Raw genomic sequence first — 26,942 nt, forward strand, 5'->3', positions numbered from 1 at the left:
ATGTATTTTCTTAATGAGCAAAATGAACTAAGAAAATAATACTAGTTTTTAGACAAAAAAATATACAATTTAAGTGAATTCGTGCTTAAAACAAGCAAAATTATCTGCCAATGTGGTGAGAAAATTTTACTTGAATTAAGTGTTTAAGAAAAAAGAAATCTTATTTCACAATTTTTTTCTCCATTGGCAGTTAATTTTGCTTGTTTTAAGGACAATTTCACTTAAATTGTATATTATTTGTCCCAAAACTAGACTCATTTACTTACGTAATTTTGCTCATCAAGAAAAAGCATCTTAATTTAAGAATTCTTAGATATTTCTACCGAAAACAAGACAAAAATACTAAGTAAGAAAGTCATTTTTTGCAGTGTAGAGTACCCTTTTAAAAAGGTACACTTTTGTACCCAAAGAGTGCATATTAGTACTTCAAAGGTACATATTGGTAGTTCAAAGATACATATGTGTACCTAAATGGTACATATTAGGACCTTTTTTAAATGGTACGCTTTTGTACCTTTATTTTTGACAGTGCAGTCAAGGTTTCAAAACCACTTAAATGTTCTGTGATTCCGTCTCCAAGGTATGAGCTGTGTTTATACAAAATTCATTAAATCATTCAGTCATGTGATTGATTTGATGTTTACATTTAATATACATTACGAAAATATTATATATTTTGAAAGCATATTATAATTTAAAGGTTTTATATTTTACCTGGCATTTGAAAATAACACATTTTAGTGTTGCAATACCGAAACATCGTGAAACTGTAGTATTTTTGCTTAAGGTTATCACACCGCCAGAATCTTATAGCGGCCCATGCCTACATGCATACAACACAGCATAAAAGGTTTACTTATAACCCAACAGTTGGGTTTGTTTATATTTGACCTAACCATGGGTTAAAACAGCCCAACATTTTTGAATAGCAGGAAACCAGTTGCCATAAAAAGTTTAAATACAACTTTTTATGAAAGCAATAATGCGTGGTTTTTCGGTCTATAAATATCGGATTTTCGAAGACCAATTATAAAAAGGTTTACTCTCCAGACATTAATTCTAATTCCTGTAACCATTATAAAATACAAAACTGTCAAGGCATGTATATATTTCACACTTTTGCAGGGAGCAACTCCTACACCAAGCATTTTATTGATTAAGAAGGAACCATAAAATTTGATGTGATGAATTTCTTGTTGTGAGTGGTCTGTCTGTAACAGAGGTCTGTGTTTTAATCAATTTAAACTGCTTTTGCTTTATTCCTGTAAAGAGTTCACACATTTAAAACCATACTAGCAATATAAAATGCAATTTGCATAAAAAATCTAATATTTTAAATACTAGGCCTATACAATTATTATAATATAAAACTAACGTAAAGTAACGCGTTACTGTAATTCCACTATTTTTAGTGGTATTTTTTAATCAAGTAACGCAGTTACAATTGCTGAAATTTAAATTAGTTCGTTTAAACAGGCAATTTTAATAATATATAACATAAGTAAAGCTACAAGGAAGGAGAGAGAGAGAGAGAGAGAGAGAGAGAGAGAGAGAGAGAGAGAGAGAGAGAGAGAGAGAGAGAGAGAGAGAGAGAGAGAGATCACAACTGTTAGAAGCGCGCGTGAGTGAGTGCCTCAGAGAAGCCTCGGAGATCTTTCTCACAGTCACGTCTGTCTGCTTGTCACGCCTCGCGCACCCTCACGCGCGCATCGGAAGAGTGACGCTCATTCATATGTGTGGGGATCGAACCTGTCACTTGTCATTCAGAGGTGAGCGCAACCGTTGCGCTCCCCTTAACACTTCTCACACCCGTCAACATTTTTCAAACCAGTTTGAATGAACTCATTCAAGTGTGAGAAACACTTCCATGCGGGACTATGAAGACCACCCGAAAATGTCGCGCTTTGCTCTCTGTGGCTTTGAATCTGCTGGCTCTTTTATTCTCAACGACGGCGTTCATCACGACCTATTGGTGCGAGGGGACACAGAGGGTCCCCAAACCCAACTGCAGCAATGAGAGACGGCATAACTGTATTGACTACGGGGTGAACGAGACGGACCCGAGTAAAGTTCACTATAGCTGGGAAACAGGTGACGATCGCTTTCTCTTCAGACATTTCCACACGGGCATCTGGTACTCGTGTGAGGAAAATATCCACGGGGGAGGTGAGAGGTTTAACTGTTTTAATACGCTTTAATATAATCATTAGCAAATGCAGCTTGCATACACAGTTTAAAAAAACGCAGATGACGCCACTGTCAGTTTGCGGGTTTAAAATATAACATATGTCTGAGTGATAATACTTCAATTCCGTAAAAGGTACCTCAAATAAATGTTTTTTTTTTAAATATAACATGTCATATTTAATGATACAACGTGGAGAAACTTGAACAGATAATGCGTAAAACAGTGTGGGCAATAGATGCCCACGAATGATTGCGCGCCAGCAGCTTTGGAAACATCTGTTAGGATTTACTTTACTCTCAATGAGTTTTGAGGAACTTGTACTGTTAGATAACAAAATTCACTGAAACAGAGTGTTTGCGGCTCATCTGCTTGCACATTTTTAAAGGCAGATCTATTTGTATAATGTTTTACTTCAGTCAAGTTAAATCACACATTGGTAAGTGAGATGGCACTAAAATTAAAGAACAAAAATATATATATATTTTCTCTGTTTTCTCAGTACTTTAAAGCTCTAATTAAACAAGACTTAAAGACAATCTATTGAGTAATGTATTCGTTTATACGTTAGAAAATGTCTTGTTTTCTCAAAGTTCTGTTTAGTGGCAATCACACACTGAGAAACATGTAGGCCATTTTATTTACACAAAACAAAGGTCCCAAAATGGTCTTTCTCTGGCTGTATGGTTCCATAAAGAACCTTTAATGTCAGAACCTTATTGCTGTAAGGTACTTTGTAGTGGGAAAAGGTTCTACAGACTATAAAAATGTAAAAAATAAACGGTCCTTTGACAAAAAATAAATAAAAATGGTTCTTCTATGGTATTGTCTATTAGGCAACCTTTTTTATGTCACAAGCCAATTCAGGAGATTAATCCAGCATGGAAATGCATTACAATTAAAGGGATTAAAATGATTTACCAAGAGTAAAGACACAGACATGGGAGACAAACACAAGATCAGGGGATACCAGGTTTTTACCAAAGTAATACAGTGCCATTTTTCTGAACTAATGCCCTGACATAATTTTTTCAATATATACTCTAGCTTTAAACAGAAATGATGTTCCGTATGGCTTAAATTAAATCCGGCAGACCTTGTCAAGAGAATGAAGGATTAAGGTGATTGACTCCATGAATTTTTTCTAGCATTATTGCTTTTGACACCTTTATCTAGTCATCAGTTGGATTTATGACTAATCTGACAAGCGCCGTACAAGCTTTGTGGTGTAAACTCATGACACGTTCACACAATGTAACACAGTCCACTGCACATATTGGTGGTTCAGTGTCTCTTAGAATGAAATGAAATGAAATACAGAAGCACTTCAAACATGGCACATCAGGATCATTTTTTGTTAAATCTCACAGATAACTGAGGGTTGACGTCGTACACCATTTATAAAGTAGACAATGGAATCTATTTGTATCTTTTAAATCAGAGTTCCCACGGGTCCTTGAAATCCTTGAAAGTTTGTGAATCTGGGGGAAAAAATTCAAGGCCCTGGGAAGTTTCTGAAAATATACATACATAGATACAGGTCATTGAATCTATTTTATGCAAGAAGGTTTCTGGAAAACAAATCCATATTATTCCCTGTGCATTTTTATATCATAACAATTCTAGACTTTTAAGCACACGTGCTGAACTGTTCACTTTAAATGCTTATATCTTCTGTATGCGAATGTTGATTCATACCAAAATGCTTTTTTGCATAGTTGTGTTTGACACATGAAAACGTCTCGGGTTACATATGTAACTGTTGTTCCCTGAGAAGGGAACGAGACGCTGCGTCTCCCTTGCCATACTTCCTGCATCCCTATAACGCCGTCTTTGGCAATATTTCAGATCGCGATATACTTCCTGCACCCTGTCTTTGTCGTTATGCCTCACCATTGGTTGAATTTGATATACACATTCAGACGCACTTACCCTTGGAGGCGTCCCCAAAGTGTCAGCGCAGTGACGCAGCGCGAGTTCCCTCAAAAGGGAAATGTAACAATGTATGAAATGTAACAATGAAACCTTGCTCTCACTTGAAATGTGTCCCCACATTTAGTCCTTGAACTTGAGGGTATTGGACCTGGAAAGTCCTTGAAAGGTCCTTGAATTTAAAGTTAGCTAAGGTGTGGGAACCGTGTTAAATACAGCTAATGATCATATGTACATTAACAACAGGTTGTCAGTGTTACCCAGCGATGTCAAACAAGTTTTTTTGCTCTCCAAAGAACCATTAAGTTAAATGTTTATTTTTTCGTACCTGTTTGCATGTTAAAGGTTCTTTTTGGAACTACACAAAATGTTTCTTCTCTGCCATCTCCTTTATTTTTAAGATTGTATCATAATTGCCTTTTACTAGTACTATACATTTCCATTACATTTTTCATTAGATAAGCTCATGCAGTAGCTTATTTAAAACATGTTTAACATGCCGATTATAAAAAAAACATTACACAAAAATCATCAGTAACTGTTAGGATTTGTTACGAAGCAGCAATGGCCAGCCGTCCCATTTAACACTAAAACATACAAAAGAAGTAATGACAAAGTAGAGCATTCATAATAAGCACTTAAAGAGATTTTATCCACTGCTAGATTATACAGTATCACATAATAATGCTAATGGGCACCAATCATTCATGCTCATTACAGATGCAATTACCCTCCACCAACCTAAGATAGCAGATTAAACACATTAGGAGCCAATCAAAAGCCAGTGGCCTTTATTCATATGGGCTATTGGACGAACAGGATTAAATGAATATTAAAGCTTTTAATGCAATAATGAGAGAGGCAGCCTATGCCATAGTGCTTTCCCATTGCCATATTTTCTCTATCTATATGTAAAACAGGGATGTCGTTCATTTAGCTCAAATAAAATTGAGATCAAATAAGTTTTAAATCTCTGAAATCCATTGAAATAGGTTAAATGTTATTTCAAAGCCTTTTCCTTAGTTCATTAAAATGCTCAGTCAACAATCAGTCCGTGTTCAAAACTTGGACTAAAATAAATCATTGTAGACATTTCGTGTCATTGATATAAATGAAATGATTACCTCAAGTGACTCACCTAAGTGGTGAAATAAAGCCCAGTAGAAATTCAATTACTCGCGTTCTTGCATCATCGGCCAGTTTGGAATTGGTTAATGCATTCCCCCTGCTGCTGTGAGGTTCAGTTATTTAAATTGAGGAGAGCTAACATGGGCCGCATGTCCGCCTGGCACAAGGATTAAACTCCCTCTACGGGTCTTATTTACTTGAGAAAAGGCACACTGGATCTGTAATGAGAAAAGAAGTGCATATAGGAGGTCCAGAATATGTATCCATGTCATGTTAAAGGGATAGTTTGGCCAAAATTTAACCCCATATTAAACCCATGATTTACTCTCCACGAAGCCGTCCGAGATGCATATGTCCATCATTTTTCAGACTAACACATTTTCTTTTTTTTTTAGAAAATGTTTTAGATCTTTCACATAATCAAATGTGAAGTTATGGGGTCCACGACCGTCAAGTCCAAAAAATGTACATCTATCCTTCACAAAATAAATCCAAACGGCTTCGCGATGATAAACAAAGGCCATCTGAGGATAATCCGCGCCGGTTTGTTGTAGAAATATCCACATTTAAAACTTTATAAATGAAAATAATCTTAGTTGCGTCCGCATTCAGGATGACAGCTTACGCAGCTTCCGGAGGTTTCTCTGCTGGTGCTCTGTGCCCCCGCCCTCCGAATTTGTCATACGTCACTAAGAAAAGTGCGTACACTACGCTAATACTCTCTCCTGAATAGAGAGAAATCTAAGATGGCGGCGCTACGGGAAGGTAGTTATTTTTATAACGTTTATAAAGTTTTAAATATGGATATTTCTACAACAACACCGCGTGGATTATTTTTGGCCGAACTATCCCTTTAAATAGCAAACTAATGTGCAGTCAGTCAAACTCTAATAAACCAGGTGGCAATGTTTCTTTTTTTACATTAGGCACCACTAATAGCATTTCTGCTCTTTTTTTAAGTTTTTAAAAAATCTCATTCTTTTCAGATGAAGACAGTTCCTGTTGTTTATTAAAATATTTATGGTGCTGTTGTTTATCTGCATTTACTTGATCTTTTTTTTTCATTTTTGCTACCTTGTAGTTTTAAATGCTACATTAAATCTTGATTTCAGAAGGTAATAAATACTTTAAAAACCTTGTAGCTTGTAATGTAGACGATATAGTACATAAAGTTTTGTGGACCGTCTACATGAGCCCTGTCTGTGTCTGACAAGCTTGGAATTATAAGTCTTTTGTTTGCAGAGTACTAATGTACTGCATTAATAGTGAAGCATTTAAACAGCTCTTTATGTTTATATTACAAGAGAAATTGTATGTCTTTTACATAAAATCATCCTACATAATGTAAAAACAAAAATTCTGTCCAAATTTTACTTTGATTATCGTTAATACTGTGACTGTTCCTAATTAGATTATGAGATTTAATCCTAGATTGTGCAGACAGGGTTACAAATTTGGGAGAGATTTGGGAATAAAACAGATTTTTTGGAGATTTTTTTGCCACTGCTAAATGGTTAATCAAAAATACAATAACAATACAATCAAGGTCACTGAGACATTTCTCCTAATGATGCGTATGAGGAGTCCATCTTTGCTGTACAATGCTTACTGTTATAATGTTATAACCTGTATTCCCAGTACCCCAGGGTTCTGCTTTTCACCTCTGTCTGACCTCTTTCATTATAGGCACAGCTTGCCATCTTCATTCAACCCATAAACTATGTCATTGTTCAAAGTTGCAGGGTAAAGTCTTATAAAAAATAGCTATGGACTCGCCAGTTTAATTAAAAGTTCAAACTGAAAGGGGCAGGGAGGATGTGCCACAAAACTTCTATATAATTCTTTCTCGTCTAGTGCAGAGATTCAAAGGACAGGTTTAATTAAAACAGTTGTTTTGATCGGACCACAAACACAATCTGTTTACTCCTTTTTCGAGAGAAGTTATCAGAGACGAGCATAAAAATGTACAGGGTTCCTACACTTTTATATAACTTGATGTAGAACAGTATGCAAAAGTCTTGGTTGTATGAAAAGCAACTTAGGGGTTATGAATAACATGAAAGAAGCAAAGTGGCTGACAAAATGCAGTCTTGCTTGTAACTCAATGCGACTGGTGGCTGGTTAGTCTTTGTTTTCACACCTAGTTCGTTTTTCTCCCTCCAAACGCTCTCGGAGCAGGGTAGTGATTTCACATAGAATTCATTTTAAAAGAACCAAATTCAGTTCACTTAAAGTCAACCAGAAAAGGAACTAGCCGAATTTGACCTCATTTCTTTTGGTGTATACAATATAGTAGAGCAGGGGTTTTCAAACTGGGGGGCGGGGCCCCCAGGGGGGCCGCGAGATGGTGCCAGGGGGCCCCAGTTTTATGACATTTTATAAAATACATTAATTTATCATGAATTCTGTGTAATTAAACATAAAAAAATAAGGCTACTAACCAAAAGCACTACTTTTTTGTATAATTAGGGCCCTAGCACCGAGGAGCAGGCCAGAATGGCCTGCACCGTAGGTGCAAAGCCCTATTGTTTTTGCTCCGTTTCTTCTGCTTTTTCTTCTCCGAAATGAATCGCATTTTTGAGGGCCTAAACATGCTCGAAAACTCATGAAACTTTGCACACGCGTCAGAAGTGACGAAAATTTACATGTGGTATAGGAATCAGAAGTGGGCGTGTAGAAATGGCTCGATAGCGCCACCTGCAAAATTTCAAAAGAACAACCCTCCCGCTACGAAAAACGTACAGATACAAAATTTGGTAGGGTCATCTATCTCCCCAAGACCTACAAATAAGTTCCTTGGAACCAAGCTCTAAAACCCACAGGAAGGTCGGCCATTTTGAATTTTCGCTGTGATTTCTGTGCAAATTTTGGCATTTCCAGGCTTCGTACTTTAAAAGGACAAACTCCTCCTAGAGATTTAATCCGATCATCATCATATTTGGTCAGTATTATCTAAAGGCCTTTGCGATGTTAAATTGCGGAGCTTTTGACTTTTCGTTAGAGGGTGTGTCCGTGGCGGCCTGACAAATTTCTGCTTTTCGCCATGAAACAGGGTGTTGTTCTAACTCAGGCATACAATGTTCAATCTGCCCCACGCTTCACATGTTTGATAAGAGTCTTGGCCTGAACACATTTCCATGCCAAAATTCAGCTTCAGTCATAGCGCCACCTAGATGCAGCAGGAAATGCCATGTTTTACGCCATGATTTACAGCTCTTAGAGATTTAATCAAATCATCATCATATCTGCTCAGACTGATCTTAAGCCCTTTGCGATGATAAATTGCGAAGGTCTTGACTCTTCGTTGAAGGGCGTGTCCTTGGCAGCCTGGCAAAGTGTGATGTTTCACCATGAAACAGGAAGCTGTTTAATTCAGGCATACATTGTCCGATCTGCCCCTGACTTCACACATTTGATAAGGGTCCTGGCCTGAACACATCAACATTGCATAATTCAGTAACACTCATAGCACCACCTAGAGGCAGCAGGAAATACCATGTTTTACGCTGTGACTTACTGCTCTTAGATATTTAACCATATCAACATCATATTTCACCAGTGTAATCTCAAGACCTTGTGTGATGATAAAAAACAACGACCTTGACTTTTCACTAAAGGGCGTGTCCATGGCGGCCTCGCAAAATATCGCTAAATGAATCGCATTTTGACAGGCTAAACAAGCTCAAAAAATCATTAAACGTTGCACACATGTCAGAAGTGGCGAAAATTTACATGTGGCATAGGCGCCAGAAGTGGGCGTGTAGAAATGGCTCGATAGCGCCACCTGCAAAATTTCAAGAGAACAGCCCCGCCGCTGCGAAAAACCTACAGATACGATATTTGGTAGGGTCATCTATCACCCCAAGACCGAAGCTCTGGAGCGAAGCTCTAAACTCCACAGGAAGTCGGCCATTTTGAATTTTTGCTGTGATTTCTGTGCAAATTTTGTCATTTACAGGCTTCGTACTTTAACGAACTCCTCATAGAGATTTTGTCAGATCGTCATCATATTTGATCAATCTCATCTAAAGGCCTTTGCGATGTTAAATTGTGGAGCTTTTGACTTTTCGTTGGAGGGTGTGTCCGTGGCGGACTGACAAAGTTCAGCGTTTTCGCCATGAAACAGGAAGTTGTTATAACTAAGGCATACAATGTCCAATCTGCCCCACACTTCACATTTTTGATAAGAGTCTTGTAATTCAGGCATACATTGTTTGATCTGCTCCAGACTTCACACGTTTGATAAGGGTCCCGGCCTGAACACGTCAATATAACAATAATCAGGTACAGTCATAGCGCCACCTGCTGCACACAGGCGGTGTGGCACATCAATTTTTCTTTGAATATCCACCTATATTTACCCACTTTAATTCATATCCCCCTGGTTCACTGCTTTACTAATGCCATAGGTGTCACGGTGGGATTACACCGAATAAGGAAAACTAAAGAGAGAACCCAAACGCAAGGATGTATCAAAAATATAACTATGCATTTATTAAATACAAAACAGAAAAACCCACGAGGGGGTAAAACAGAGGATAACTAAAACACTGTGATAAAACACAAACCAAAACACGGGAACAAAACAGGAACTGGAAACAGAGTACATGGAAAACATGGAAACTCTGAACGTTCAACAACGCACGCGCACAACACAGAGAACGCGAGGGCATTATAAAGACAGCACATCAATGGGGAACAGGTGAACATAATTAATCACGTAAGACACAAGTACATAAGGGAGTAGGGTAAAAGTGACAAGACACTGGGAACACGTGTCACACATACATGATGTGAAAACACACGTGTTCCCACGTAAACACAATGCTGCCATAGCCTTGCCCGCTAACATCCAACCTGGATAATAACCAAGGTCAGGCAAGACCATGACAGCCACAAAACACTGGGAAGTAAGCCACACATACTATATGACTCCACATGTTCCCACACAGAACATAGTACTGTCATGGTCTTGCCCATGACAATAGGGTGGCGGTGCACATGCGTGCGAGGGCCCTTCAATCGCTAGCCTGGGTGCCAGCCGATCTTAGCCCCGCCCACCACGATTTGAAATACGGGGAAGATCGGTCTGGGGATTCACCGTTGAGGAGCTACTATGAGAATATCAAAACAGGCCGACGAATCAAATTGTGAGGGCGGCTTTATACGATGATTGACAGATAAACGACAGTAACGTAATGAACCACGTCACCAAAGAGCGCGTGTGTTGAATGGCTGCCGCTGTAGAGTTCAGATGTGTGGATTCTGACATTGAGTCTGTTCTAAAAGATATCAACAGAGCATTGATTTTGAAAGAGGAACAGAGAAACGCGAGCAGGGCATTTGTTGATGTTTTTGCCGTCCTTCTTATGGGATTCGGCAAAGGTTGGTCGCAACTGAAATGGGCAACCTTATCATGGCGATGCAACTCTGCGTTGCACGACGAGATGGATATAATTAGCGGTCGTTGCCAGCTTCTTTTCGGAAGCCCGGAATCGTGGTTGTCTAATAAGTGGAGGGACATGCTAGGCTCCAATATTTTCAAGCCAACGTAGGGTATCGTCGTGGATGAAGTTCACCTAACGTACAAATGGTAAGAGATAGTCATACTCTATGACTTAGTAAATACTTCATGTTGTGATATAAACGAAATGTTGTAAACATAGTAGGTGTTGATGTACATTCGCTAACTCAGACTTAGTATAATCACAATGTTAGTGTCGTAGCGAAATAACTAGCAGTTCGATCAGGCTGCAAAGACGTAATTTCAACATACACTCCGTTGCTCTGATTGGTCGTAGGTCTATCCAATTGAGTGCAGAGGCATTTTTCGGTTGAGACACGCCTCATAATTATAGCTCAATGGAGCGGTATCAGACTCAAATTCTGACTAGAATTGAGTATGACAACGTCAGGCTATTCAATCGCTGCTTGCAGCTTTAATTTAATATGTGTTTTAGTAAAATGTTGAGTTTAGAACAGTTTTTTGTCACAAATTTTCTTTGGGGGGCCGCGAAGGAATGCACCATACACAAGGGGGGCCGCACGCTGAAAAAGTTTGGGAACCACTGTAGTAGAGGACCCAGTTCTTTTTTTGGTCCTCTTCAGAACTGAAGTGATCTCAGACCCTTTCTTGTTCACATCGTAACTTCATAAAAACTCAGACCCCAGCTTTCTGTGCAGCAGTTTATTTTGATACAATGTCCAAACGACACACGAAGCAGACCGGGACCTCATTGATTTCACATCTCAAAAAGAAATCGAACCACAAAGGAAGCCAAACGGACGTTGTCTGGGTTCATTTCTCTTTTGGGTCCTTTTAGGGGAGTCTGAGATCACTTATGGCGTTTTTCCATTGCATAGTATCCCACGGTTTAGTTTGGGTCAGCTTACTTTTGGGAGCTTTTCCACTGGGTGCAATTTTAATTTTAACTTAAAATTCTCACTTGTATTATGTCCCAGCAGTAGGCAGCGTAAATATAACGACACGTCTATAATCCCTCCCACTGCGAAGTGATACTAAACTCGATGGAAAAGCTAACCAAGCCAAAGTTAGGTGAGCTGACCCGACCTGACCCAAACCAAACCAAGCCGTGGGGTACTATGCAATGGAAAAGTGCAATTGGTTTGTTCACACATACACCCTAAACTGCTACGAGAGCATTTGGAGGGCTCAAATGAACTAGGTACGAAAACACCCTTAACTCTTTCACTGCCAGCGTTTTTTTTTTAAAGTTGCCAGCCAGCGCCAGCGTTTTTCATGATTTTCACAAAAGTTTAATGCCTTCCAGAAAATGTTCTTCTTCAACTATATAAACATACAATATACCAAATGAAAGAACAGACCCTCTGCTTTCAAACAAAAAAAACGTTTCATCCTACCTTCAGTGGTTCTTTTGTAATCAGCTTTTGAATATGGGTAAGTTTCTGCAAAAACACCACATTTTGAGCAAAAAGCAGAGATAATTCCATTTTTGTGACGGACTTTTCATAGAGATCCCATTCAGAGCGATCTTTAAAACAGACACGGACATGCAGCAGCTTGCCATAGGGCAATACTTCCAGTTTTAAAAAGTTGCAGAAGGATAGTGGATAATAGCGGTATTGCGAAAAGATGGAAATACTCGTAATTGGCGGGGAAGCGTTTTCTCTTGATTGACGAGATATCTCGTCAATGGCGGGGAAAGAGTTAAAGTGAACCAGAAAAGGAATTAGCCGACTCGTATCCCATTCGTATGAATGCGTATGAAGTTAATCATGCAAGAACATACAATTATTATAAAAAACTATAACAAAATCCCACCCCTAAACTCACCGTCACATGGGTCAAGGCAAATCGTACAAAAACGTACGAATGTGGTCCTACAAATTAATACAAATTAGCCACTTCATTAAATACATACAAATTGCCATGAAATAGCGTTGAGCGGTTTTATCACTGGACAGCAGCACTGTAACAATGATGTTGAGCTCTATGACTCTTGACTTTGTGAAAGAGAGCTAGTAGAGCACAGAGACGTTAACTCTTTGGTCGCCTTGTGTCTTCCCAGGTGAGAAATGCAGGAGTTTTATCGATCTGGCCCCTGCGTCTGAGAGAGGTGAGTAATGGCTGTCATTACAGCAGTGTTCAGGCTTGTCCGACAGCACACACCAAAACCTGCAGATGACAGATCTCTTATCTCCACCTGCTTAATTATTTGACACATGCTACGGGTGCTCGCGTGTGTGCATGCATTTTTAAGTAAATGTGGATGTGTTAGTTCACATACTCAAGGTGTGAAATGCAGTAGCGGTCGGTGACTTCTTTTTTCGAGGGCGCACGACGCAAAGTCATTTTTAGTGGAATGCTTCATACAAATGTGTGATCCAGTACATGTTTCGTACTTTTCTTTAAGAAGTACTCTTTTTCCAAAGGGCAGATTTAATTGTTGATGTTTGTCTGAGATGGAAAAGCCTTCACTAGGGAAATATCATATTTTGAATATGGAATTTCATTTCAATTCAGGGGACTACTGCATAATACATCTCTTGCTATGAACAAATCTAGAGATAATACTCCACAATCAAAAAGGAAAATGAATTCAGCTTGCAAATTACATCTGCGACAGTTTCAGGGGAGAATATTTGCAAGGCAAACTACACCATTCCCTGTTCATTTCAGACCCCGTTTCTATCATATAAGTTATGACTAAGTCTCAAGGTCTTCATTATTAATCTTATTTGATACATCTCACCAATATTCATGGAATCTGCCAAAGTATGTGGGTAGTGCATTTTAATTTGGTTGTTTCCAAATTCATCCTTGTCATGAAAGGGCTGTCAAGAACTGTTTGTGCATAAATTAGAGAGAGAATTTTTATATATGACTTATAAATATTGCTTTTGCTTGCTACTATTTGTGCTACCTTCTTTGAAGGAGGTCAACATCAAGCCCTCAAATGATGCTTTCCCAGAGGTTGCCCTAAGGAGTCCCCAAGAAAATCTACACATTGTTTATAGTTGTCTCTAAAGAATGTAGGGCGGACTTTTCAAAAGTCCTCAATTGCACTTGAACTCTTCAAGACATTAATATTGTATTCTTCCAACACACTTCAGGTTACAAGGTTTTAATCACTCCATTGCTGTAAAATATCACAGAAATTCTAATGGGCTTTAATGGGAATCATATTGGTTTAAACTATAGTAGTTGGGTCAACTGGCATTTTATCTGGTGATGAGGAATTCCTACTTCTGAAGGTCTGGCAACCATGGCCTTTTTGAATTTCCAAGGACCAACCAAGAGGCCATATGACTGGCACGTAAAGCAACCAATCATGTTTCGCTTTGAGTCGCCTCATGTTTAGGGGCTTGGAGATTTCATCACAATAACAGACTGGTGTGCGACCATCATTGACAAACGTCTCTAAAGTTTATAACAACAATGGCAAACACGTTAATATACCTTGCATACTTTTAAACATGCAAGGTTTATTAGATCTTGATGAAGCATGTTGTCACATTGTAAACATGAACGCTTATCAGGCGGCTTTGTGTTGTTTTCAGCGGACTGTTATAGATCTCGACACACACATCTCCTGGAAATCCTTTATAATTCAACCAATCAGAGGACGACTTTAAAATGAAGTGTTCCATATGCATTAGACGCTCAGCCAATGGTCCGTGAGTTTGACGTCTCAGGCTGAGACTAGATAGTGATTGACATAACACACTCCTGCACCTTATGCATCAAATGTGAAATGCATTAAATCCTGGAATAATATTGGAAACACACTATACAAATATGCTCAATGATAAACAGCTGATGGTGTGTAATAATATTTAAATAGCTTTTTCCAGTAAGACCATGTGTCAATTCTTGCTCACCAACGATGTGAGAAACTGTATCCAGCCAAAATTCAGAAAAGGCTATAGCTGCAGCCGAACTGCAAAATTGCCAAGATCCATGATTCCTCTTTACATCCCATATTTGTTTGTAATTTTAAAAAGTATTAAATTAGTAACGTCTAATTGTTAGTCGTCTTATTGGCCACATCTGGTTGCATGCATTTGGGGTTGACAAGCCTATTCACTAACAGTTTACTGTATCTTGGAACATAAGGTATTGTCCTGAGGTAACTTTAAGTCTTAAGTCTGGATGAATCAAGCAGCTAAAATACTATAATTATAACAGCATACAACTTTAAATTTTAAAGGATTAGTCAATTTTCTTAAAAAAAATCCAGATAATTTACTTACCACCATGTCATCCAAAATGTTGATGTCTTTCTTTTTTCAGTCGAGAAGAAATTATGTTTTTTTCGGGAGGGCATTCCAGGATTTTTCTCATTTTGATGGACTTTGGTGGGCCCCAGCACTTGACACTTAACTCAACACTCCGTTTTTTCAACGGCGTTTCAAAGGACACTAAACAATTCTAAATGATCCCAAACGAGGCAAAAGGGTCTTATCTAGCGAAACAATTGTCATTTTTGACAATAAAAATAAAACATATGCACTTTTTAACAACAACTTTTCGTCTATCTCTGGTCCTGTGACGCGCCAGCGCAACCTCATGCAATACGTCATAACGTCAAGAGGTCACGGATGACGTATGCGAAACTCCGCCTCAGTGTTTACAGGTGTAGAGAAAGAGGACCGTTCCGACGTTGTTGTATGTGGAATGATACTAAATAATGTCTTTGTATCAGTTTATTGTTTAAAATGGTCCGCAAATCTGCGTTTCATATATGTAACACGTGACCTTTCCTCGGCATTATGCAATTACGTGATGAGAAGTTGTGGTTTAAAAGTGCATATTTTTTATTTTTTCTTGTAAAAAATGACAATCGTTTCGCTAGATAAGACCCTTATGCCTCGTTTGGGATCGTTTAGAACCATTTGAAACTCTGTTGAAAAAAACTGTTAAGTGTTGAGTTAAGTGTTAAGTGTTGGGGTCCATTAGAGTCCATTAAAGTGAGAAAAATCCTGGAATGTTTTCCTCAAAAAACATAATTTCTTCTCGACTGAACAAGAAAGACATAAATTGAGTGGATTTTTTTAAGAAAAAGGACTAATCCTTTAATGATAATTTATGACCACAAAAATGTATAATGAGACCATATACATTATACTAAAAGCATGTAGTGGGCATGTAAGGAAGGAGTAATAGTAAGCGTGTACACATTTTCTCATGGAATAAATGTTTAGAAATCGCTTCACTATTATCTTTGTCCCCTGTTAGATCTTTAGCTGTGTCTAAGAGGTCTTTCTGTGTGGAGTTTACATGTTATTTCTGTGTCGGTATGGGTTTACTCTGGGTACTCTGATTTGCTCTCACAGTCCAAAGACATCCACATTTGTGTGTAAATAAAATAAATCTAAGCAGAGATGCTGAAATGGCATTAAGAAAGAAATAAACAAGCACTCATTTTTACACTATCATTTTACAGTAGTGTTTTGTTATAAACATCCTTTTTTAAATTTTTCATACAATATCATTCTATACTGTAAGTCGCAATCATTCAGTACTCATCATGAATATGCTGGCCTTGTTCCGTGATCTGATTTATCTGTTATGTTAGTAATAAATTTAAAGTTTAAAGTAAAGTGATGCCATGAACAGGCAACAGACATACGACAGTTTTTATTGCCCAATTGAGGAGTAGTGTAGAAAGTACACTATTTTACGACATTCAAGGCACTAACAGCATTGTATGAATGATAGGATTGTGTTCATGTGCTCTCTAATGATACAGAGAGAGAAAAAAAATGTCAGGCAGTAGGAGAAAATAGATTACATGGAGGTGAGTGGGAGCAGTGATAAACTGTAATCTATGATAATGATCAAATCTTAGATGTACTGTATTTAAACAACTGTAATACCTAAATATATGAAATAATGCCTGGGGGTGGCACAATGGGTACAACTTGCTTTTCAGTAGGGTTCCAAAAACACAGTATGGTTGTGAACATTTAAGGGCATCACTTCAGTTGCAGAATACATTTATTGCGTTTACAACTCTGTTTTTCTTTTGCATTTCTGTTTTTCTTCATTTATTATTTCTTATTTAGTGTATAACATATTCTATTTAGTAATTCAGTGAATCATCTCGCAATGAGTCTTGGGTAACAAAGTCAGGGTTTGCCTGGATCTGCACTTTGTAATTTTCACTGGAATAGTAAGGTACTTTAAGGATACTCATTTCAAAATACTATAATTTGGGACACAGTGGCCCTGCTCAAATACCCACACTTGAGAACACGTGCATGTGACAGAAAATGCGTGCATGTGACTGTCCCATGTTTTAAAATAATTCGTTTGGTGTATGGACACATACAAATTTCAGCCTAAGTGAACCCAATTATTCACAATATTCAGGATTAGGTGCCCCAAAATCGAAGGTAATAAAGTTCATTAGACCTTAATCGATCTTAAACACACGCCTACTTAAACACTTGAGCCAAATGCAAAAAATACAATGCGAAGGTGGTCAAGTGCAAATACCCCAAGTTTGGGAATATGGACAGACCCACAAATAATACAATTGCTATTTAGGATGGATGAACATATTGATATACAAAATGGGTAGCAGGATGTTGGTGAAACCAACCATATTTTGCCACTGTGTAATCATCTCAACACTGAATGTAGTGAGGTGTTGTCATATTTTAGACCAAAACATCTCCAATCTTTGGAGGAAACTCAAGGGCAATGAATTCTACTAATTAAAAAAAGTGATTGATTTTATGGGAACACCCTTGAATTAGTCCACCTTGATGGATATGGTTTAAAGTTTCCTTAAAATTGTAATACATTTTAATAAATTTTAATAATAATAAAACAATGATTAAATGTTCTTTAGAAACATTTTTTGTTTGGTTTTTCATTTCGCAGATGTTGCTGTCATGTGAAGTCTGATGAAACAGTCATCAAGAGTACAAAAGTGTATTTCTATACTCTTCTTTGGAGTGTACACTTCATGCAGAGATCAAATAAAAGCAGCATCTGCTCTGTACAGTCTAAAAACACTTAAATGACATACAGTATGTGACTTGTGATTTTAAAAACCTTCCCGAATAAAACTGACAGATAAAATTACAGTACACGGTTTTGCTTAACAGTGTGTGTTTGTATGTGTGTGTGTGTGTGTGTGCATTGCAGGTGTCCTTTGGCTGTCAGTTGTGTCAGAGGTGCTATACATCATGTTGCTGGTCGTTGGCTTCAGTCTGATGTGCTTGGAGCTTTTTCACTCCAGTAATGTAATCGATGGACTCAAACTGAACGCCTTCGCCGCAGTCTTCACTGTGCTGTCAGGTAGGCCACCATCTTTGTCCAAACATCACAAGCTTCGAGAAATTAATTATGCATTCCCTCATTACGTTTATCATCTACACATATCACGTTGTGTCTGTCCTTCTTCTTTTATGTGTGTCATAACATCTTTGCAAGTAATGGTGATAAAACATTGTGGGTTTAATACAAAATGTAGCTTCTGTAAGGTAGAAGACGAAACAGGTGGGGTTCAATCTTTTTTTTTGGGAGGACCTAAAAATATATGGAAAATTATGTGATGTTTAAGTCATGTATAATTTACATACTTACATTACATAGTCATAACTACTGTATAATCACTATTGACATTACATACTTCTGCTTTACTGTTATTTATAAATTATACTGTACAAGATCTAGAAGAAACAATGAAACTTTTGGCTGAACTTTAGCTTCTTAATGCATGTTTTCCTTTTCTCACAAACAGCTTTGAGCTCAAACAATAATTGGAAAGACCCCTGCTGCATATCTTCAGCACAAATTAAAAATTACTAATCAGTAAGGCAGCGATTGGTAACACAATGAACGAATAAAGTTTACCGGCAATAATTTTCACACTTACAGCGCACAGATGAAAACAGTCTCTCTAGACTACAGTCCTCCCTGCAGCCCAGTGCAGCATGGTTAAACTCAAGCAGTTAGAAATACTGAACAGCTGCTGCTTTTGGATTTATGATTATTTGATTGGCTGGATACAAACCGCTCTGTTCATTTCAATGCTCTCTAATTCTGATTGCAGCATCAGTTTCAGACCAGAGAGAGAGAGAGAGAGAGAGAGAGAGAGAGAGAGAGAGAGAGAGAGAGAGAGAGAGAGAGAGAGAGAGAGAGAAAGAGACAGAGAGAGAGAGTCCCACCCATCCCAAGATGTGTGTTAGTGACAAGGTTAAACATGCAGAGAGACCTTGCCTAAGACAATCAATCAGCGTAGATCAATTGTAACAGATGTGTACACTACACGTAACTGCATTGTATCAGACAAAAAATATTATTATAATTTAAATTAATTCTATATGCTAACTATATTTTTAGTTGTAACTTTATTCTAGCATTATCAATATTATGCAGTTTTTCATATTCATCATCCTAAAAATTCTTCATGCACATAAACCTTGCACACTTAAAGGATTAGTCAATTTTCTTAAAAAAAAAAAAATCCAGATAATCTCACCACCATGTCATCCAAAATGTTGATTTTTTTTGTTCAGTCGAGAAGAAGTTATGTTTTTGGAGGAAAACATTCCAGGATTTTTCTCAATTTAAAGAACATTAATGGACCCCAATACTTAACAGTTTTAATGCAGTTTAAAGTTGCAGTTTCAACGGACTCTAAACGATTCCTTACGAGGCATAAGGGTCTTATCTAGCGAAACGATAAATAAAAATATGCACTTTTGAACCACAGCTTCTTGTCTTCCTCCGGTCCTGTGACGCGCCAGCGCGAACTTACATAATACGTCATCACGTCAAGAGGTCACGGATGACGTATGCGAAACTACGTCCCAGTGTTTACAAGTGTGGAGAAAGATTTCTGTTCCGACGTTGTTGTATGTTGAATGATACTAATTAATATCTTTGTGGCAGTTTATTGTTTACAATGGTCCGCAAATGTGCAATGTGTCAGAAAAATAACAAATATAAACTTTTAAACCACAATTTCTTGTCTATCTCTGGTCCTGTGATGCGCCAGCGTGACCCCACGCAATACGTCATGACGTCAAGAGGTCACAGAAGACAAACGCGAAACTCCGCCCCAGTGTTTACAAGTGTGTTGAAAGAGGACCGTTCCGACGTTGTTGTATGTCAACTGATACTAATTAATGTCTTTGTGTCAGTTTATTGTTTACAATGGTCCGCAAATGTGCGTTTTATATATGTAACACGTGACCTCTCTACGTCACTACGCATTTACGTGAGGTCGCGCTGGACCGGATCTAAACGAGAAGTTGTGCTTTAAAAGTGTATATTTGTTATTTTTCTTTTCAAAAATGACAATCGTTTTGCTAGATAAGACCCTTATACCTCGTTTGGCATTGTTTATAGTCCTTTGAAACTCCATTGAAAAAAACTGTTAAGTGTTAAGTATTAATTGTTGGTGTCTATTAAAGTCCATTAAAATTAGAAAAATCCTGCAATGTTTTCCTCAAAAAACATAATTTCTTCTCGACTGAACAAAAAAAGACAGCAACATTTTGGATGACATGGTGGTGAGTAAATTATCTGGATTTTTCTTTAAGAAAATGGACTATTCCTTTAAGATTTTTTGATTTTAAGTATAATTGTCATGTACACGCACCCCAAAAGTTATAGAGCTAAATTTTTTGTATGATTTATGGTTACACAGTTTTATAATAACTCAATAGGAATTCAAGCTGTTTCTTGAGCTCTATATCTGTTATATATATTCTTTACTGATCCCACTGTACGTGATTAGAAACAGATGGCATTGACCTGCACATATGCTGGTGCTTTTCCATGTAATTTAGAGGATCATAGGCTGAATCATAGCATTTTAAATTTGAAATCCCTAATGTAAGTGTCCTTATGTTTAAAATCTCGTTGACGCAAATCCTGTCGCAAATCAACTGAACAACAACCATATAAAAAAATCACCAGCTGCCAATGTACACATGCACATTTTTTCAACAGGTCTACTGGGGATGGTAGCTCATATGATGTACACACAGGTCTTCCAGATCACAGTCAGTTTGGGCCCAGAGGATTGGAGGCCCCACTCATGGGACTACGGTTGGTCCTTCTGGTAAGGATCTCATCGTCTGCCTCTCCTATATTCCGTTTAATGACAAGTAGAGAATTTGAGGATCTTATCTATTGGGCTGTAGGGATTCAGCTAGACGATGATCATTTTGAGACGTTATTTAAAAACCACAAAAGCAGTATTTTCAACCTTAGTAGTTTCTGATCGATATCTGAATGGAATTCCCTAGAGCTGTAACTTTATTTGAATTCCTGTCTCAATACTCTGTGCTTTCCCTTGTGTCCTGAGTCATATAATTCACTGAGGCAAGAAGAGGAGACAGACTCAAAAGTCACAGATGTCTGGGTGTGTGTTTCTCATTCTGCCACAAATGAATCTGGCTCTTGTGGACTGTTCTCATTTCAGGCTCTGAAAAATTAAATACAACTTCAAAACGGTTTTCTCAGGTGTTTTGTGGACACATTAGCCTCTTTCACACAGTAATTCTGGTAAATTACCATGAATTTACCAGAATGAATTTACCAGTAAATACAAAAATGTGCTGTTCACACATGCAGTGACGTTCCGTCTTTTTACCAGTAAGACATCATTCACACATCAGTATCAAAATACCGGTAAACTTGGAGAGAAAGCGGAAGTTACCTGTGGCGCGCGGCCGGCGAGCTCCGTCCGTGTCGTATTTGTAAACGGCGGGTTATGACTTAATATCCACAGTCCGTATTTTGTTGTTTTCACATCTGTGGCAAACGGTCGCGAAGTTGCTCGTGACCAAACAACATTGCGTTAGGCGGCGTCAAACGGAACCTGTGCGTTTGCACATTAGGCTTCACAGATGGTGTGCTAAGGACGTCGGCAATTTGGCAATTAGATGGTAAGCTGTTTTAAACAACTTTGGTCAAGAAATGAGGATGTTAACTTCAGGTGTGCTCGACTTTTAAGCAACATGTGTGTGGAAATGTCCGTAAACAGTCTGGGGGAAACCGCGTCACCTGTATAAAAAACTTTTTGATTGGCCCGCCCGATCTGTCAGCGCGGTCTGACGTCATCTAAATGCCGGTAATGCTATATTTTTCGTTCACACACAGCGCTTACCGGCAAATTACCGTTAATCTTACAACCTGTCTTACTGGTAAATTGGGAGCACTGATTTACCGGAAAGGTTCTGTTCACACATGACATGTTAACGGCAATTTACCAGTAAATAACCAGTAAAGACTGTATGTGTGAAAGGGACTATTGACTAGCAGCTAATACTGAAGCACTGCACTGACTCAAAAACTTTTGAAAATGTAGTCACGGGTTATAAAATCTATAATGCATACAGTATCTTTTTTGTTAAGTTACCCCATAATGAAAATTCTATTCACTCATGTCGTTCCACATCTCGTAAAACCTTTGTTCATCTTTGGACCACAAATTAAGATATTTTTATTTTAAGTAATTTAAGAGCTTTCCTACCCCCATAGACTGGAATGCAACTCACAACTTTAAAGGCCAAGAAAGACATCATTAAAGGACAAGTTAGTTTTTTTACACTTAAAGCCCTGTTTTCAGATTGTTTATGATGAAATAGAACGGTTTTGACTGAAATTTGGACATATGATGCTGGCCCGAGAATTTTCGGGGGGTTGTTGTATTACCCCCCACCTCCACAATGGGTCCACAGGTGCACAGGAACAATCCTTCCCAAAATGCATTAAACTCGTTTACAAAGACTTGAAACTCAGCGAGTGGTCAGGGGTGTTCACTGATATGCTCACACAAAAACCGCTGCAAAAGATGCTTTCCAACAGGTGTTTTACCGTTCGTTGTAAACTTGTGGACCTATTTTTCCAAACGCCTCACACGTGTACATTCTTACGTTGAGAGCTTGAATAATAGACACTCCAGCCCAGTTGGTGGCGATAATCCACCTTTGCCAATTGCAAGAATACAAACAAAGTTCCCGGCGCGGAGTAATACCGTACCTCACACCACATCTACATCTAATACAAGTCAATGGACTTGGACAAAAACTACGATAAAACCTGTTAGAAAGCATCTTTGCAGCGATTTTTGTGTGAGCATATCAGTGAACACCCCTGACCACTCGGTGAGTTTCACGTCTTTGTAAATGAAAGTTTAATGCATTTTAGGAAGGATTGTTCGAGTGAACCTATGCAGCCATTGTGGGGGCTGATACAACAAAATTCCCGGGCCAGCATCATATGTCCAAATTTCAGTCAAAACCGTTCTATTTCATCATAAACAATCTGAAAACAGGGCTTTAAGTGTAAAATACTGAACTTGTCTTTTAACATTTACATTTAGCAGACGCCTTTATCCAAAGATTAAAATTTAAACAGTGGTTCAATCTTCATTTGAACAACAAGTTAGTCTCCAACACATATTAGGGAAATTAGCACATGCATGTGTTAAACAGTGTCATCCTTCCTTAGCCATAGATATATATACATAGATGCCCAATTAGAGGGTGTTTGGTGGACAAATCTATGAGGGCATCTATGTACACATACTGGTGCTAGTCATATATCATCAAAAAGTTGATTTATTTCACTAATTCCATTTAAAAAGTGAAACTTGTATATTATATTCATTCATTACACAAAGACTGATATATTTTACATTTTTATTTCTTTTAATTTTGATGATCTGACAACCAAGAAAAATCCCAAATTCAGTATCTCAGAAAATTAGAATCTTACTTAAGACCAATACAAAGAAAGGATTTTCAGAAATCTTGGCCAACTAAAAAGTATGAACATGAAAAGTACTGTATGAGCATGCACAGCACTCAATACTTATTGGGGCTCCTTTTGCCTAAATTACTGCAGCAATGCGGAGTGGCATGGAGTTGATCAGTCTGTGGCACTGCTGTCGGTGTATGAATGGGTGAATGTGAGGCAACCTGTAAAGCACTTTGGATGGCCATAGGTCTGTTAAAAGTGCTATATAAAGGCAATCCATTTACTTTTTGCTACCACATCTTTTCCTTCCCTTCGCCTCTCTATTAATGTGCTTGGACACAGAGCTCTGTAAACAACCAGCCTCTTTTGCAATGACCTTTTGTGTCTTGCCCTCCTTTGGACAAATCTCAAGTCAGCAGTCTTCCCCATGATTGTGTAGCCCACAGAACTAGACTGAGAGACCATTTAAAGACCTTTGCAGGTGTTTTGAGTTAATTAACTGATTAGAGTGTGGCACCAAATTGAACCTTTTTATAATTTTCAAATTTTCTGAGACACTAAGTTTGGAATATTCCTTAGTTGTCAGTTATAATCTTTAAAAGTAGAAGAAATAAACATTTGATGTGTATTAGTCTGTGTGTAATGAATGAGTGTAGTATGCAGGTTTCGCTTTTTGAATGGAATTAGTGAAATAACTTTTTATTGATATTCAAATTATATGACCAGCAGATGTGCTGTATATATCTATGCCTGATGCAGGACACCGGTGTTTAACACATGCATATGTTCTGCTTTTTTTAATACACGTCGGAAACCGACTTTTTTGTCTTTACTTCCTATATGGGGCTTGACAGTTCTGAGTTGAGTTGCTGTCTATGAGCGGGTCAGAAAGCTCTTGGATTTCATTAACAATATCCTAATTTGTGTTCTGAAGATGAACAAAGGTTTTATGGGTTTGGAACATCAGGGTAATTCATGACATCATTTTTATTATTTGGTGAACTAACCCTTAAAGGCGGAGTTCACGATGTTTAAAAAACGCTTTGGAAAAGAAGACGGGCCGACTACCAAAACACACTTATAGCCAATCAGCAGTAAGGAGCGTGTCTACTAACCGACATCCTTGCCGGGTTGCGTATGTGTGGGGCGGGTCTTTTAAAAGAAGGTCCAGATTCTATTGGGGTACTGTAGGGGCGTGTTTGTTTAGGTGATTTCCAATATCAACATTGGCTTTCAAACATTGTGCACTCCGCCTTTAACTTAGAATATTTCTAAATTGAACCCAAACAATTTCAGAAATGTGTCAGTGGACGTTTTTCTTTTTCTGTAAAATTCCAATTCCAAAACATTTAGAGTGAAGTTAGATTGAGAAGTGCTTTAACCTTTCTCATTGTTAGGGTTACACTACAGTGAGTCATTTGGATCATTTTCCTGCATCTTTTAGTAGATTTTTTTGAGGACCATGCCTGTCTGTTAGACCAAAGCCACGAGGGCTGTATTGAATCCCGCAGCAAATGATTTGTGCAATTCTGGCGCTTGGATATAAGAGACATGCATTGGGGCTCTGACAGGCATGAAAGTGGTATTTACATTGGCTGAATTACCACAGATGCTTGCCTGGCATCCATTAGTCTAGGCTAAAATTGCTTCATTTGTCCTCTGCCATCTGGACAATTTCTTGTTTTCTCTTTCTCCTCTCTTTTTCGACTACCTTTACTACCTGTCTGAAATTGGCTGGAACCTGCAAATCAAAGGATAGAGCATTTTAAACCCTTCAGCTCTAAGGTTTAATTTTTCATCGCGCAAGCCCAAATTCTACATTCTTACGGTTTTTGATTGGAAATTCAGAGTGGTTTGCAGTCAATAAACCACCATCGCTTTTGCGTAAATGTTACTTTTATATTACAGGTAAAGAGAAAATAAAAACCTATATTTTTTATATAACAACTTTTCTCACTATTACTTTTATGTAAAAGGATGTTACGCACTGCTAAACTATTGCACAAAAAAACAAACAGTATAAATTTGACAGAAACAGCCAAATATAATGTATTCAAATCAAATATGTATCCATAAAAATTCTAATTGTCTTTATATGTTTGTGTTTATATATGTCAGTATGGCGTGGGGCTCCTTCACCTGCTGCATGGCTGCTTCAGTCACCACCCTCAACTCCTACACAAAGACGGTGATTGAGTTCAGACACAAACGGAAACTCTTCGAGCAGGGCCTTCGGGAGGAGCAGACCTTCCTGGACCCCGAGGCTTTCCATTATTTCCGTGACAGGTCAGTTCAGTCCGTCTCCAGCTCCATAGACGTTTATCCGAGCCACACGAGCAGTCACGGGTGCAGTCGTGGAAAAATGCGGTCCCCGCCTGCGCCGGTGGACCAAGGGGACAACACAGACTCTCTGGGAGAAGAACAATGCTGAGAGATGCGTCCGGTGCTGCACAGGTGGCCTTGCTTTGACCGAAAAGCTCCCTTCTGGAAACACTGAGAGTATTGCATTTCTTTTAATATGCAGCTCAGTTTATGAGGGTGGACGTGAATAACTGCATGATTATCGTGTAAGGCGTGAGATTACCTTAGCAGTGGGACATTTTTGATTGTAAATATAACAGGAATAACTGAGGTAGGAGCGAGGGGCAAGTGGATAACAGAAGTAGTTACTTTACTGAGCAGTCACATAGTGCACTATAAGGTGCTAGAAGAGAATCGATAAGCAGGGCCGTGGATTTTAGTGAAGACTCTGTTTATAATAATCCATTGGTCCTGAAGGTTAGACATGCTCCTGAGTATTTACCGGTCTTATACAGTCTGTGAAATGCCCTCCTCCCTTGGTAAGATCTGCTTGAATATGCCTTCATGTTTAAAACAGCAGAGTAGAGTACCGTTTAAATCCTGCCTTCAGTACTGCTGCAGCTGAACACACAAGCACAGCCCATTTCAGATGACACATCTAGGTATAAAAGTTTATTGCCACTTGGTTTTTGCCTGTTTTTGTCTTTGTGATGCATTATTGGGTTGATTAGCAGCAGTCAATGATGAGATCGTAACCCCACCTCTCTATTTTGTAATATCTTGAACCTCTTGTTAAAGGAATGGTTCACCCAAAAAATTATTTTACTCGCCCTCATGCTGTTTTAAACCCATATGCGCTGGTATATTTCACACTATAGTGTGCATCCCTGCCAGGTTTCTACAAATTACAAAAGTTCATTGCTCTTTCACATAAACCCATGTCATAGTTTTGTATCAGGAACAGATGGAAATTAAGATCCTTGAAAATCGTCCCCTTCCATTGAGCTGTGATCTGATCTAATTTGTAGATTAAAAAAATTATTATTTTCATGTGAACTATTCCTCTAATATAAAAACAATTAATGGAATCCTGTTTATTGAATGTATTAAATTATATATTTATCTATGTATACACTATAATCCTCTATATCATTTGATAAAAACAAAAGAGTTTCAAAGTTG

General features: G+C 38.2%; 1 protein-coding gene across 1 annotated transcript; it reads left to right on the plus strand.

Moving 5' to 3' along the window:
- Positions 1 to 1,607: 1,607 nt before the first annotated feature.
- On the plus strand, positions 1,608 to 26,942 carry gsg1l (gsg1-like). Its single transcript, XM_055194121.2, has 5 exons — positions 1,608 to 2,166; positions 12,796 to 12,843; positions 17,886 to 18,038; positions 20,703 to 20,814; positions 25,578 to 26,942. Exons 1-5 carry the CDS (start codon positions 1,878 to 1,880, stop codon positions 25,888 to 25,890), a joined length of 915 nt encoding a protein of 304 aa, XP_055050096.1. The 5' UTR covers positions 1,608 to 1,877; the 3' UTR covers positions 25,891 to 26,942.

The sequence above is a fragment of the Misgurnus anguillicaudatus genome, chromosome 19 (assembly GCF_027580225.2).
Source record: "Misgurnus anguillicaudatus chromosome 19, ASM2758022v2, whole genome shotgun sequence".
Classification (NCBI taxonomy): domain Eukaryota; kingdom Metazoa; phylum Chordata; class Actinopteri; order Cypriniformes; family Cobitidae; genus Misgurnus; species Misgurnus anguillicaudatus.